A 13,984-nucleotide genomic window follows, 5' to 3' on the forward strand; every position below is an offset into this window, starting at 1 on the left:
TCCGAACTACTCATTCACAGGCTCTGCGTAATAAAGACCTGCCCTTTGTCAAAGTCGTTTATCTCAATGAATATCGCCATTTGCAGCCCGTTTCTTCGCTAGGGTGATCCCACCTTCCACGTCTGCTCCGCTTACGTACTTTTGTTACTGCGACACGTGCCCGTAACGCCACGAGGCGGCTTCCAGCGTCTCGGTGGGCGATGGTCATAATGTTTTGGCTTATGAGTGTATGTATGTATGTTTTTTTTACATCTCCTCCGAAACCACAGGACTGATTTCAACCACACGTACTGTCCGAAAACAACAGCTGTGGGGGGTAAGAACCACCTACCTTTCAAAAGGGTAGGGGTAAAAAAGAAATGTAGGCCACTACACGTGAATACCCAGATTTGATTCATCCAGGATTTGAGACCGAGAGGCACTTAGTGACTTGCAACAAACTTTACGCATAATTTCTAAGCTTTGCGAAACTTTTTCTCGCTGTCAACCCTCTCCGCACTGTTGAAAGAAAACGATTCTATTGCTGAAATTTCCTGGCAGATTAAAACTGTGTGCCCGACCGAGACTCGAACTCGGGACCTTTGCCTTTCGCGGGCAAGTGCTCTACCATCTGAGCTACCGAAGCACGACTCACGCCCGGTCCTCACAGCTCACAGATACCCACCAGGTATAACGTTTTCACGTATTACTTCTTTACTGCAAATTGTATTCACGATAGAATTTAGACAGTGTCTACATACAATGCTGAATATATGTGCAAAATTATATCACTGTCTACATAATTCAGGCGATTGACATCATAAAAACACTAAGATGCGTCAAAACCTACCGCATCGTGCACGACTATTGAATGTGATACTGACTATTTGCAACACATTTAGCACAAAGTATCCAAATATGCCGCTGAATATACCTAAAAAATTACATAATTATGCTGCACAGAGAGAGGGGGAGGAGGAATTGGGGAGAGAAAGAGAATCGGAGGGGATGGACGTAGAAACGAAAGAGGAGGAGATAGAGAGAGGGGCAGGAGGAGATGGATTGAGAATGGAGTTGGAGGATGTGGACAGAGGGGGAAGGGCGAGACTGACAAATATAACTAAAATAAATATATACCCGAACTACGCCGAGTGCTCGGCTAGTAGTAAATAAGTGCGCTGGTTGTGTGAAATATGTTCTAATTTTTGCGAAAAATTACAGCTCACTGTGAGAAAAACAAATTTCTCACGTTACACTTGAGAGTAATTAAAAAACAATGAGAAAAGACAGCAACAGAAAGATTCCTGGACCGACAATAGGTTACATTTCGTCTGCATATATACTTTAATGAAGACGTTTTTGTTTGGGAAAGGAGTCTCCGAAATTAACTAGCTTGTGTTTTTTATAGACGCCCGAGTATAAGCTATCTTTTAATTATCTTTCAAATGTGACACTCCTCGCTATGCATTTTATTCTTTGTGGCAATTCATTGGACTGATGACCATAGATGTTAAGTCCCATAGTGCTCAGAGCCATTGGCAATTCATTTTATCAGATGATCAGTGTGTTCTGAATATTTATCCGCATTTCGTGTTTCATGCTTAAGTTGTAAATTATTGACAATGATAGTTCACTCCTGAGAGACAGAGAGAGAGAGAGAGAGAGAGAGGAGGGGGGGGGGGGGGAGAGAGCACTCTTATAGGCACATAAGACCGAATACTGCAGAACGTACTTGTGTTCAACTGATAACAAAGTCCCAGAATCTTTTAAAAACGCCAAAGCGAATAAAAAAAATATTTGAAAGTAGTATGACGTGAGCTAGCTGGTTTACATTTCCTAACTCCATTTTGACAACTTTCGACCGTGTCTTTTACCTTAAATGTCATGAAAGCTTTAACCGCCAAGATGTCGTTATTTGACATTTAATTATAACAAATTATACCAAGAATGCGTTTCTGATAAATTTTCAATGTGGCGTTGCCTTGAAACGGCGGAATTTCGTAACACACAAGCTATAATACGAAAATAATCAAATACGAAAATTCCTTAACAACAAAAATGTTCAAATGTGTCTCAATTCCTAAGGGACCAAACTGCTGAGTTCATCTGTCCCTAGACTTACACACTACTTAAACTAACTCATGCTAACAACAACACACACACTCCCACATGCCCGCGGGAGGGCTCGAACCTCGGGTGGACCTGCCGCGCAATCCGTGACATAGCGCCTCTAACCGCTCGGCCTTTCCCCGCGGCTCCTTAACAAAAAGATGACGTTCAAATAACTTACGGGAATGCAGCCAAGTGACGTCGTGGACAACAGTCGATAATTTGAACGACTTTTTAGAACACCTGAATTCAATTAACACGAATATGCTTTTCACAATGGAGGTAGAAAGGGATGGGTGCCTTGCCTTCGTTGATGCGTTGGTCACGGAGAAGGTTGATGGAAATCTGGGACATAATGTTTGCAGGAGCCCTAGTCGCACTCACTTGTATCTACAGCCTGACAGTTTCACGATCGCCGGCCGGAGTGGTCGAGCGGTTCTAGGCGCTACAGTCTGGAACCGCGCGACCGCTACACTCGCAGTTTCGAATCCTACCTCGGGCGTGGATGTGTGTGATGTCCTTAGGTTAGTTAGGTTTAAGTAGTTCTAAGTTCTAGGGGACTGATGACCTTAGAAATTAAGTCCCATAGTGCTCAGAGCCATTTGAACCATTTTTGAGTTTCACGATCCCGCTCGGCGTGAATGGGTACTCCCTATCCTGGTTCACGTCATTTCAGACTCTTGAGAGTTTGCCAACTCAGTTAAGTCCTCCTTCCGCCGGAATGGATGTAATGAAATACAGATCAGACAGGCGCTGTGCTATCGACCAAGCGTGCGACAGGTGAGTGGTGATCTTGGCTTGTGTAAGGCATGTTCCTTGCTGTTGTGGCATGTCATGTGTAGATTATCAGGACAATGGAGGAGCGGTGCACTGAGAACTAGTGTCAAATGGCTCTGAGCACTATGGGACTTAGCTTCTAAGAGTCCCCTAGAACTTAGAACTACTTAAACCTAACTAACCTAAGGACATCACACAAATCCATGCCCGAGGCAGGATTCGAACCTGCGACCATAGTGTTAGCGCGGTTCCAGACTGTAGTGCCTATAACCGCTCGGCCACCCCGGCCGGCAACTAGTGTCACACACACAACAGCCTAGCAAATCGGCTGTTGCAGAACATTGTCTTGGCACCGGTCATTTTGTGGAACATAACTCGGAGATTCTGGCATGTACTTCCAGGACTGGGAAAGTGTTATGAAGGAAGCAATTGAAATTTAATTAGCAAATAACCTTGTAAATAGAGATGGAGTCTTTGCTTAAATTCTGCGTAGAATCCTGCTCCATCCCGTCTCAAAAAATAGAGGGACAAAATTAATGCTGTCTCGCACGTTGTTTGGTAATTTTCACTATCAAATGGTTCAAATGGCTCTAAGCGTTATGGGAAGTAACATCTGAGGTCATCAGTCCTCTAGACTTAGAAACTACTTAAACCTAACTAACCTAAGGACATCACACACATCCATGCTCGAGGCAGGATTTTCGAACCTGCGACCGCAGCGGTCGCGCGGTTCCAGACTGAAGCGCCTAGAACCGCTCGGCCACAGGGTCCGGCAAGAAAACCACAGAGAGACGCCAGAAACAGGGAGAAGGCATTAAAAACAACAAAACAGACTACCATGGCTGTCTGACCATGAGAATAAAAAAGGAGAAGCCAGCCACTCTGCAACACATTAAAACGTCCACCCTGAAAGCCCTAGGGTGGAGGACACAGACGGAAAAGGACAAGCGCTAAAACTTAGATCAAACGATAAAACCTAGCCTCACGAATAAAACGTAAAACTAAAGCTGCTGTAGAGGCATTGTACCCAACACCGAAGGTAGGGTGCTGAAAAAGTTAAAAGTCCGCCAGAGAGCGGCTAAAAGTGGGCAGACCAGCAAGAGCTGGACGGTCGTCATTCGTAAGCCACAGTGACACTGAGGTGGCTCCTCGCGATGGAGGAGGTAACCATGCTTTAGCCACGTATGGCCAATGCGGAGCCGACAAAGAAGGACTGATTCCCTGCAAGAAGCCCGCAGGAAAGACTTCCACACATTCGCAGTCTCCTTAATGGCACGCTGTTTGTTGTGCGTACAGTCTGTATGTACACTAATGCTCATAAATTAAGGATAATTGCAGAATGTGGTGCCACACAACGTGGCACTACACAAAACTGGCGCAAATAGCATAGGCACATAGGAAACACACACGACACGGATCTGTAAGTCTACGGTATTGGTGATAAGTTGAGAAAACCGTTCGGAAACACATCTACAAAACGCCACTGTTTCCTGCGCGTGTACCCCGACATCAGTATGCGATATGATCACCATGCACACGTACACAGGCCGCACAATGGGTTGGTACTCCGGAACAGGTGGTCGAGCAGCTGCTGGGGTGTAGCCTCCCACTGTTGCACCAGTGCCTGTCGGAGCTCCTGAAGTGTCCTAGGGGTTTGAAGACGTGCAGCGATATGTTGACCGAGAGCACTCCAGACGTGCTTGATGGGGTTTAAGTCTGGGGAGCAGGCAGGTCACTCCATTCGCCTGTTATCTTCTATTTCAAGGCACTCCCCCACGATGGCAGCTCGTTGGGGCCGTGCGTTATCATCCATCAGGAGGAAGGTGGGACCCACTGCAGCCCTCAAAAGGCGGAAATACTGGTGCAAAATGACCTCCCGATACACCTGACCTGTTACAGTTCCTCTGTCAAAGACATACAGTGGTGTACGTGCAGCAATCATAATCCCACCCCACACCATCAAACGACGACCTCCATACAGGTCCCTTTCAAGGACATTAAGGGGTTGGAATCTGGTTCCTGGTTCACGCGAGATGAAAATCCGGCGAGAATCACTGTTGAGACTATACCTGGATTCGTCCATGAACATATCCTTGGACCATGTGCTGCGTTCTTGACACCAGGCTTTACGGGCTCTCCTGTGACCAGGGGTCAGTGGAATGCACCTTACAGGTCTCCGGGCGAATAAACCATGTCTGTTCAGTCGTCTGTAGACTGTGTGCCTGGAGACAACTGTTCCAGTGGCTGCAGTAAGGTCCCGAGTAAGGCTACCTGCTGTACTCCGTGGCCGTCTGCGGGCACTGATGGTGAGATATCGGTCCTCTTGTGGCGTTGTACACTGTGGACGTCCCGTACTGTAGCGCCTGGACACGTTTCCTGTCTGCTGGAATCGTTGCCATAATCTTGAGATCACACTTTGTGGCAACGAGCTGCTGTGGTTGACCAGACTCCAGTCGCCCTAGTACTCTACCCCTCATAACGTCATCAATATGTGTCCTTTGAGCCATTTTCAACACACAGTCAACATTAGCACGTCTGAAAACTCCTGCACACATACTCCCTCCACCGCACTCTGACATGCACCAACACACCTCTGCGTATGTGGACTGCTGCCAGCGCCACCGTGCGACGACCGCAGGTCAAATGCACCGCATGGTTATACCCCGAGGTGATTTAAACCAGCAAACCACCCACCAGAGCGTTGTTTCACCATGTATCAGCATTATCCTTAATTTATGAGCATGAGTGAATCTACAGTGTAAGCTAAGCACGATCAGTTTATCATTGACGTCACCGTCCCACTCACGGTGTGGTAGGCGGCTGATTAACAGGCAAGCTCGTGACACGAAGCCACAGCAAGTAGCCGATTTTTACCAGAAACGTGTGAAATGGGCTCTAGTGCCTGGGCCACAGAAGTGGATTGATGGTATTACGTTGTTGTTGTTGTGGTCTTCAGTCCTGAGACAGGTTTGATGCAGCTCTCCATGCTACTCTATCCTGTGCAAGCTTCTTCATCTCCCAGTACCTACTGCAACCTACATCCTTCTGAATCTGCTTGGTGTATTCATCTCTAGGTCTTCCTCTACGATTTTTACACTCCACGCTGCCCTCCAATACTAAATTGGTGATCCCTTGATGCCTCAGAATATGTCCTACCAACCGATCCCTTCATCTAATCAAGTTGTGCCACAAACTCCTCTTTTCCCCAATCTTCTTCAACACCTCCTCATTAGTTATGTGATCTACCCATCTAATCTTCAGCATTCTTCTGTAGCACGACATTTCGAAAGCTTCTATTCTCTTCTTGTCCAAACTATTTATCGTCCATGTTTCACTTCCATACATGGCTACACTCCATACAAATACTTTCAGAATCGACTTCCTGACACTTAACTCTATACTCGATGTTAACAAATTTCTCTTCTTCAGTAATGCTTTCCTTGCCATTGCCAGTCTACATTTTATATCCTCTCTACTTCGACCATCATCAGTTATTTTGCTCCCCAAATAGCAAAACTCCTTTACTACTTTAAGTGTCTCATTTCCTAATCTAATACCCTCAGCATCACCCGACTTAATTCGACTACATGCCATTATCCTCGTTTTGCTTTTGTTGATGTTCATCTTATATCGTCCTTTCAAGACACTATCCATTCCATTCAACTGCTCTTCGAAGTCCTTTGTTGTCTCTGACAAAATGACAATGTCATCGGCGAACCTCAAAGTTTTTATTTCTTCTCCATGGATTTTAATTCCTACCGTTTCCTTCACTGCTTGCTCAATATACAGATTGAATAACATCGAGGAGAGGCTACAACCCTGTCTCACTCCCTTCCCAACCACTGCTTCCCTTTCATGCCCCTCAACTCTTATAAGTGCCATTTGGTTTCTATACAAATTGTAAATAGCCTTTCGCTCTCTGTGTTTGACCCCTGCCACCTTCAGAATTTGAAAGAGAGTATTCCAGTCAACATTGTCAAAAGCTTTCTTTAAGTCTACAAATGCTAGAAACGTAGGTTTGCCTTTACTTAATCTAGCTTCTAAGATACGTCGTTGGGTCAGTATTGCCTCACGTGTTCCACTATTTCTACCGAATCCAAACTGATCTTCCCCTAGGTCGGCTTCTACTAGTTTTTCCATTCGCCTGTGAAGAATTCGCGTTAGTATTCTGCAGCCGTGACTTATTAAACTGATAGTTCGGTAATTTTCACATCTGTCAATACCTGCTTTCTTTAGTATTGGAATTATTATATTCTTCTTGAAGTCTTAGGGTATTTCACCTGTCTCATACATCTTGCTCACCAGATGGTTGAGTTTTGTCAGGACTGGCTCTTCCAAGGCCGTCAGTAGTTCTAATGGGATGTTGTCTACTTCCGGTGCCTTGTTTCGACTCAGGTCAAACTCTTCACGCAGTATCATATCTCCTACTTCATCTTCATCTACCTCCTCTTCCATATCCATAATATTGTCCTCAAGAACATCGCCCCTGTATAGACCCTCTATATACTCCTTCCACCTTTCTGCTTTCCCTTCTTTGCTTAGAACTGGGTTTCTATCTGAGCTCTTGATATTTATACAAGTGGCTCTCTTTTCTCCAAAGGTCTCTTTAATTTTCCTGTAGGCAGTATCTATCTTACCCCTAGTGATATAAGCCTCTACATCCTTACATTTGTCCTCTAGCCGTCCCTGCTTAGCCATTTTGCACTTGCTGTCGATATCATTTTTGAGACGTTTGTATTCATTTTTGCCTGCTCAGAGCACCTGAACTGCTTTGTTAGTATCGAAGAAGGCTGATGCGCGATGACGTTTCCACAGGAGCGGCAGGAGTGTGGCAGTGGCGAGGTCGGCGGCGGAGGACCCGCAGGCCGGAGGCGGCCAGATGGCGCTCTCGTGGTGGCTGGTGCTGCTGGTGACGTCAGTCCTGTGCGCCGTGCTGCTGCTGGCCGCTGCCGCCGCCCTCACGGCGGGCTACCGCGCCTCGTGCTCGCAGTACCGAGAGACGGCGGTGCGCGAGCTGGCCGCTGTGGGGGACGCCGCCGCCGCCGTCTACGACCGCCTCAGCTGCGGCGCCATCTTCGACATCATGGACTTCGTGGAGCCCCACACGCGGCCCTTCCTCGCCAAGGTCGGACAGGAGGACTACTACCCGCTGTCGGAGCAGAGGGACCGCTACCGCGGGGACCCCGTAGACACCGGCGGCGCGCTCGTCACCGCCATCGTCAGCTCGTGGCTCAACTCTGTGGTCTGGCTGGTGCTGGTCGCGGCCGACGTGAAGCTCTACGGACGCTGCAAGTGCTGCTAGGCTCCGGCCACTTACTGACCGATCATCGACTGAGCGCTCGAGGGCTATTTTTTATAATGCACTATTCCAATATCGGCATTTTGCCATTTTGAAGTGGTCACGTTTGATAGCAACTGACACTGTCGAAGGACCACACAGTGACATGCGCAGTAGTTCGGTGTTATCTATAATAAAAGATGCCAGAAACAGTAACGGTGTTTGTAGCCGACGTCAAATTTATATTGTATGTAGTGTCGCTCTCGCTAATCGAAAGTTGTGATTCCAGTTTTCAAAACCCTGACAACATCCAAACACACCATCTCGGATGCGATTTACAACCGTATCTCACTCCCAAATCTCTATTACGACGGTCCCATTCTTCCTCCACATACTCTTTCCTTGCTCCAAGAATCCCACGACTTCCCTCCACGCAAAAATCAAAAGAGTATATCATCTGCTGTCTTTCCCTCCCTCCTCCTGCTCATTGCGTCAGAAATAGTCCACCAATCAGCATTACTCTTACAAATGGGGGAATGGCTAAGCGGACCAATCCACAAATATATAGCACCTGTGTTAGGCATTTACTGTCCACTTGTGAGAACTCTGAAACACCGCACCAGGTCCATCAAAAAAATGCGTATGCGAGAGATCCCTCAAACAACACAGCAGGTTTTGCTTTTAAGGTGAAAACGCAGGCCGTTATCCCTTTTCTCTGGCAAAGACTGCTTTGGTCCGTGGGCGGTCGACCGGCCGGCGCAGCTGCGAGCTAACTCACCCTCCTACGGACTTTCCAGCGGGCTGGCTGCCTCCGCTGAACAAACACTCCTGTGGCCATCGTGTCTTGAATTTTTGTGTACGCCAGCCTCGACTTTTTAATCTCCGTGTACACTTGCGATTTATTTATTATTGCATACCGATTAAATGGATATATGTAAAATTGACACTACTCTGTCGAGTTTGGGCTTGAATGAAACATCTTGATATGCACAATACAGTGGTGAGGTCGGAATATGTAAGAAATGAAGGTCAGGAGACCACGCCACCTTACTCCCCGAACGTAACTCCTGCAATATGCTGATGGCACTGCCTACCTAACCACTCATCATACCCTCCAATGGCCCTGAATCTCCTAGTTGACTGATGTAATACGTGGAAACTTCAACTAAACCGGCAGAAAAGCCAGGCCATCATCTCGGGTCATACCACTCGACGTTTCCATCTTCCAGATTTCCATCGTTCCATCTACAACCAACTCATCCCTTTGACTAACACAGAAAAGTATGTAAGGACTAACTCTTGACAGAAAACTAATATGCAAACCACATCTCCTTACCATCCAACATAAAGCCCAAAATCGACTAAAACTACTATCAGGCTGCATTTGGGGCCCACATCCTTCTACCACTATCATCATCTATAAATACCTCATCCACACCATCCTAACCTACGCTAATGTTGCCTGGATCTCCACCTCGCATAATTTCTGTAAGTCCCTTGAAATCGTGGAAAGACACACAATCTGCCTCGCCTTCCACATCCACCTACCTTCCCAAACTCGCATCCTGTACCAACTCATCCATTTCCCCACACCTTCTTCTCTTCCTAGAGAACCTTCGGATTCCATATATTAATCACAAAACCGAGTCTCAGCATCCAATTTCCCATCCACTAAACACCAATCCAGGTACCCAGCTGCGCCACTATATCCATATTCCACCTTCTATGCACCTCCATGCCTTATCCATCCCCTCCTGCTGGAATTTGAACCAACTCCCACTCCAGAACTATGAAATCCGTCCCAAGATATACCCCAATCACAACGCCCCACCTCAGACCATCCTCCAACTTTCTCTTTTCCCCTTCATCCACCTTGCTCGCTCCTAGTTCTACAGAGCCCCATAGTCATACTCATCATCACACCTTCATCATGCAACTTGTTCACGTGACACCTAGCCATCATTCACGTTCAAGAGTGACTGTGTTTTAACTGTAAAATAAAATGTCAAACGAGTTTTAAAAACCATCAGTACTTTCGTCTATGTGTATTTTACAAATCATTGTTTAGTGTCACTTGTTTTTACAGAAAAATTGCCACTGTCGTCCACCTATGTATTTTTTACAAAATCATTTGTTATTGTCACCTTTTATATGCTTTAACAATTTTTAAATAAAATTTTTATAACTTTTGGCTGAAGAGCGGTTTTTTCCGCTGCCAGCCCGCCCAACACTAAAGAAACAAAAATCACTAGCTCTCAGTGTAGAATCTATACAGGTATACGTTGAGCCAATGGGTGTGGACCGTGTGAGAATGATGTATACAGTGTGTTAGTACATTTCCGTTACAGACTTATAGGATTTGTAGATGGGAGTGAGTGGATAATATTTTGAATAGGAACCCATGTCCGGAAACGTACCGTTTCCGTGCTACACCCATTTGAAAACATGTTGGTAAAGCGGCCACTTTTACAATTAATTGGTTAGGTGTGACCCAGCGCATCACTTGTTTTACAGTTCCACTCATTAATAGCCAGAGAAATTTCTCTTGTACTTGTTGACGGGTTCTTTTCAACGTGATACAGTAGGGCCTCTTCCAATTCGGATATGCGGCGTCTCCTTGGAGCACAAGAGTTACGTCTGCTGACGGAGAAGGTACCCTTTCTCGACACCGTCACGTAATTGTGGCGGAAAGGGTAAGCAATGAAGTCGGACGTTGTGGAGAAGGCGAAGCAGCTCCTCCGATACCGTGACCTTAGCCGATCAGAAGGGTCATGTCAGTGAATTCTCCAAACATGTGTTCAACCATGTTGCTGTAACGCTCACAGACACGTGAATAAGGCTCGTACCAGGTCAGAGAGGTACGACTGACGTCAAAAGACATTAGACGATCCCATGTAACCATCCCTCACCATGATTACCCTGTTACATAGCCATCAAGCAAACATGTTTTCAAACGCCTGTAGCACGGAACCGGTACGTCCCCGGAGACGAGTTTCTGTTCAAAATACTATGTACTTACTCCCCTCTACAAGTCCTAGAAGCTTGTTACTGTAATTTCCGAACACCCTTCATGTATTACTGATATTTTGAAATTTTTGACATGTGCTTAAGCATATATTTTACTTAACAGTTCACTTGACGATGAGTAAATGAGAAACCACAATAATGTATTTCAAAAATAAATAATTTCTACATTATATGGCGAAATTTCAGTCTTTTACAAAGTTTTGTATTGTTGTGAATCCAAACCAGTAAAAATTAACCATCTACTGTTGTGTTAGAGGCATGTAGCTGTCGGTACTAAATCGATCTTAACATCTCGATCTGCAGCGATAAGAAATATGCTCTGGGCTTTCTCTCAAGAGTAATTCTGACGCAGAGATTGGAATTCACGCTCTTGAACGAATTACCCTTAAAATTACAAGTTAAAGTGAGATGTGGCCGAAAATTTCCTCCCTTCCAGAAATGTGTTCAAATATGAATACAACAAATTATGTGTTCTCTTGGAATAACTGTGACAGTAAAATCAGAGGAATTCGAGTTCTGAAAGAGTATAACCGATAGGTGTTCCTTTCTTGCACTATTTTCAGTTGGTTTGGAGGGGGGCGGGGGGACGGGGGAAGTGATAGCGCCGTCTTCAGTCATACACCATAGGACGACTTGTGGAGTAAAGAAGCTGACTTTGATTTCAAGCAGCCTCGTCGGTTTCTAGACCTGCTGACAATGACAAAAGCATGGGTAATTTTGGGTTCTACAGAAATTCCAAACATTTTTAATGAAAGTAGAAACGTAAATGTATTTCACAGAGTGTTGCCTTACTTTTTAAGGTTCATTTACTGTGCCTACATCCACTTGTATCTTCTGATCCAAAAGCCACCGTACAGTGTATTTCCTCTCTTTATGTCGCATTCGTGGACGATGTCCGACAGTGAAAATTGTCGGATCCTATGTACGGGCCCAAACTTTTTTCATTTCAGTACCATGGTCACAACGCGAAATATAAGCTGGATGCTGTAATAAGGTTCCTCACTTGCCTTGGAACATGGGCTCGGAATTTGTTTGGAGTATGCGACGTCTTGTGCAGCCTCCAGCTGCGGTTTGTTGAGCGTATTAGTGATACTACATGAAACGAGCGATGAGAAATTGTGTGGTCCTTCTTCGAATCTTTCCTGTCTTTACCATTAATTCAACTGGATGAAGGATCGAAACCAACAATCACTATTCAAGACCTGTTCGTTACATGGTGTTAATAAGTAACTTTAATAATCAGTGAACTACAGTTACTCTGGAATCGTCCGTTAAAACTGAGGTTGGAACGTAACTTGTCCATGTCTAGTTTTATGGGGCAATTCCACCTTAATCCGCTACAGACAAGGACTTGTATACTTATATACCTGAAGGTTCTGACTGAATCCAATGACTGGTCGCCGGTATCGACTCTTTCCGCAAATTTGTGCGCATGTCTGGAACATCTGGAACGAGGATGAATTATGTTGCATGATATACGGCGTTGCTTACACTGTGAAGTTTGTTGACGACCAGCTTCGAGCGCAAGCACCGATTATCACAAAATGAGATTTTGACTCTGCAGCGGAATGTGCGCTGATATGAAACTTCCTGATAGATTGAAACTTTGTGCCGCACCGAGACTCGAACTCGGGACCTTTGCCTTTCGTGGGCAAGTGCTCTACCAACTGAGCTACCCAAGCACGACTCACGCCCCCTCTTCACAGCTTTACTTCTGCCAGTACCTCGTCTCCTACCTTCCAAACTTTACAGAAGCTCTCCTGCGAACAAGAGACAAACAGAAAACAGAACACATTTCACAAAGGTAGTTCACAAGGCAGAATTTCAGGAGAGAAAGAAAACAACTAGACGAAAGTGGACTCAAGAAGAAAGGGAACAACACTCTAAAATGATGAAGGAAATTTGGAAACTAAGGAAATCTAATACAATGAAGAGTAGCCAAAGTTGATTCATCGTACCCTCCAAATGGGTTATTCGAAAGAAGAAGAAGAAACGTACCTATGTATTTCTTCTGTGTGTTTCTGAAAGTTTCAGCACAGTAGGGAATATTTTATCTTCGTAACAAAAATTGTGAGTGAGGTAGAGACAGTTGTTGAGCAGAGTAGGCTAATAGCGATACTCAGCAGTGTTAAAGCGGACGGTCGTGACTGATCTAACTATTGGCAGAACGAACAGTTGTATTTTGTAACAAGGAGTGTTTATTAGCAGTAACGAGAGGAAGCTGATGTGTGAAAGAAGAAAACGTGCATTGTGGGAGTACAGTAGTTCATGGCGGGACTTGAAGGTGTTATTATGGTCGAGCACGAATACGGCGGGACTTGAAAGTGTTATTACGGTCGAGCACGAGTGCAGACTATATTCGCCAGAAATTAGTTTGTGGAAAGAAAGCATTTTTCAGTAGTAGTGATGATGTTTATGTTTGGTTTATGGGGCGCTCAACTACGCGGACATCAGCACCCGTACAAAGTCCCAGTTTTTACGCAGTCCAATTTTTTCACAGTCCAGTCTAGCCACCGTCACGAATGATGATGAGGAAGAAATGATGAGGACACTACAAACACCCAGTCCGTGGGCAGAGAAAAATCCCCAACCCGGCCGGGAATCGAACGCAGAACCCCGTGGTCCACAGGCAGCGATTCTAGCCAGTAGACCACGAACTGCGGACTGTCAGTAGCAGTGGGGAAACCAGGAACCACATGGAGTGAAGATACCTCAAGATCGTTACAGAAGGTGCCAGGAAGAAGAAGCTGATAACACTCGAACAATCCAAAAGTAGTAGCAGTTACATTAAAAGCGTGGAATTACACCAAGACT

At 45.5% G+C, this 13,984-nt stretch overlaps 1 protein-coding gene across 1 annotated transcript in view; it reads left to right on the forward strand.

Moving 5' to 3' along the window:
• Nucleotides 1–11,340, forward strand: part of LOC126240701 (uncharacterized) — a 47,321-nt gene extending 35,981 nt beyond the window's left edge. Inside the window, exon 3 of the mRNA XM_049947945.1 lies at nt 7,681–11,340. Coding sequence (XP_049803902.1) covers nt 7,681–8,167 — 487 coding nt within the window. The 3' untranslated portion in view covers nt 8,168–11,340. The remainder of the gene's footprint in view (nt 1–7,680) is intronic.
• The last annotated feature ends 2,644 nt before the right edge of the window (nt 11,341–13,984 follow it).

This window comes from Schistocerca nitens, chromosome 1 (genome assembly GCF_023898315.1).
Source record: "Schistocerca nitens isolate TAMUIC-IGC-003100 chromosome 1, iqSchNite1.1, whole genome shotgun sequence".
NCBI lineage: Eukaryota > Metazoa > Arthropoda > Insecta > Orthoptera > Acrididae > Schistocerca > Schistocerca nitens.